The sequence below is a fragment of the Oryzias melastigma genome, linkage group LG17 (genome assembly GCF_002922805.2).
Source record: "Oryzias melastigma strain HK-1 linkage group LG17, ASM292280v2, whole genome shotgun sequence".
NCBI lineage: Eukaryota > Metazoa > Chordata > Actinopteri > Beloniformes > Adrianichthyidae > Oryzias > Oryzias melastigma.
In genome coordinates, this window is record NC_050528.1 from 31,040,986 (window position 1) to 31,042,421 (window position 1,436).

A 1,436-nucleotide genomic window follows, 5' to 3' on the forward strand; every position below is an offset into this window, starting at 1 on the left:
TATTTATTAAAATAAAAGATCGCTTTTGCCCAAAAACGACAAATAAATGCCATATTATCTCTTTCTTTTAATAAAATCTCAATCACAGAATATTAAAAAAGTTTACGTTTATTTTAGACAAAGTTTTATTACGCTGATCTCACAGCTGCACAGCAGGACGCCTGAGGGCGTTAATAAATATGAGCAAATTAATTATGTTCTATTAATGACACACATTAACGAGTCAACATTTTTTATTTAACAAACAATACAACAAACTAACAAAGAGAGACAAAAGGGAGAAAAAATGTTTATGTATAAAATAATATATATATATATATATATATATAAAGAGTTCCCCAAATCCATGAGTGAACAGATGCATATAAATAGATAACAATGCATAATTTATCCTTTCCTTCCAACTAGAGTGTAGTAAAGTTGAACAAAGTTGTGAGCCTTCAGCACCAAAAAAAAATGCACTTTTTATATTTGAGTCAGTGAGACCAAAACTTTGTTTGTGAAAAATACTTCCTTTATTTCAGATGCCGACCTCGTTTGATTTAATACCAGAAATTAATCAAGGACAGAGGCTGCACGATTCATTAAAAGTTTAATAAACTATCATCTTAATTGTTTTTATTCTAGTTAGTTTAAAGCCAATGATGATTAAGATGTGTGCTTTACATTCACTATGCGCACGACCCGATTAATCGACTAATCGGAAAAAATAATCTGTGATTAGTCGACTATTAAAATAATCGTTTTTGGCAGCACTAATCTACTAAAAAGCAAATATAACAGATTTTTTTTCTTCGTAGTTGGAAATAAATTCAGGCGTCAAAAGGTTAAAACGTCTATAATCCTTCTTTGCGGGTTATTTTTAGAATCTAACTGCAGCAATAAGCGAGGGTCCTCTATAGCTTCACCCTGAAACTGCTGGAGATTCATGCACTTCACAGTGGGAAGTTGTTGTTTTTAACACACATGACATATTGACAGAACGCTGCAACCGTCAGTGACTGTTAATGTCTGTGGGTCAAACTGACACTGACCTTTAATGAAGCCATTACCATGCAAAGAAAAACGGAGGTGAGGCTTTGCTGCAGGTTCCATCAATGTCAGCCGCACTCGCGGGTCATCTCAAAGTGACAGCAATTCAACAATTTACCCACGGCTCGGAGCTGATGGGGGCGCTAAATTTAGTTTGCTCAGACAAGGGGCAGAATTTCACTGAATTTTATTTGTTTCCAGTAAAAGCTCTTAGTGGAAATCAATAGTGTTGGATTAAAATGCCCAAAAGAGATGTTCAGGGTCAATCACAGGCGCCGGCAGCAGGACACGCCCTCTTTAGTGACGGGACAGAACCAGAAAAGATCCTAATGTGGATTCTGATCTTTTTGGGAAGGGATTTTTACTTTTATTTTATCGATGGAACTGAAATGAAAAGAATCAGC

At 35.3% G+C, this 1,436-nt stretch overlaps 1 protein-coding gene across 2 annotated transcripts in view; it reads right to left on the reverse strand.

The window, feature by feature from the left end:
- Positions 1 to 1,436, reverse strand: part of sdhc (succinate dehydrogenase complex, subunit C, integral membrane protein) — a 6,236-nt gene that overhangs the window by 2,165 nt on the left and 2,635 nt on the right. For both annotated transcript variants that reach the window (XM_024279012.2, XM_036216387.1), the window contains exon 5: positions 163 to 169. In XM_024279012.2, coding sequence (XP_024134780.1) covers positions 163 to 169 — 7 coding nt within the window. The remainder of the gene's footprint in view (positions 1 to 162; positions 170 to 1,436) is intronic.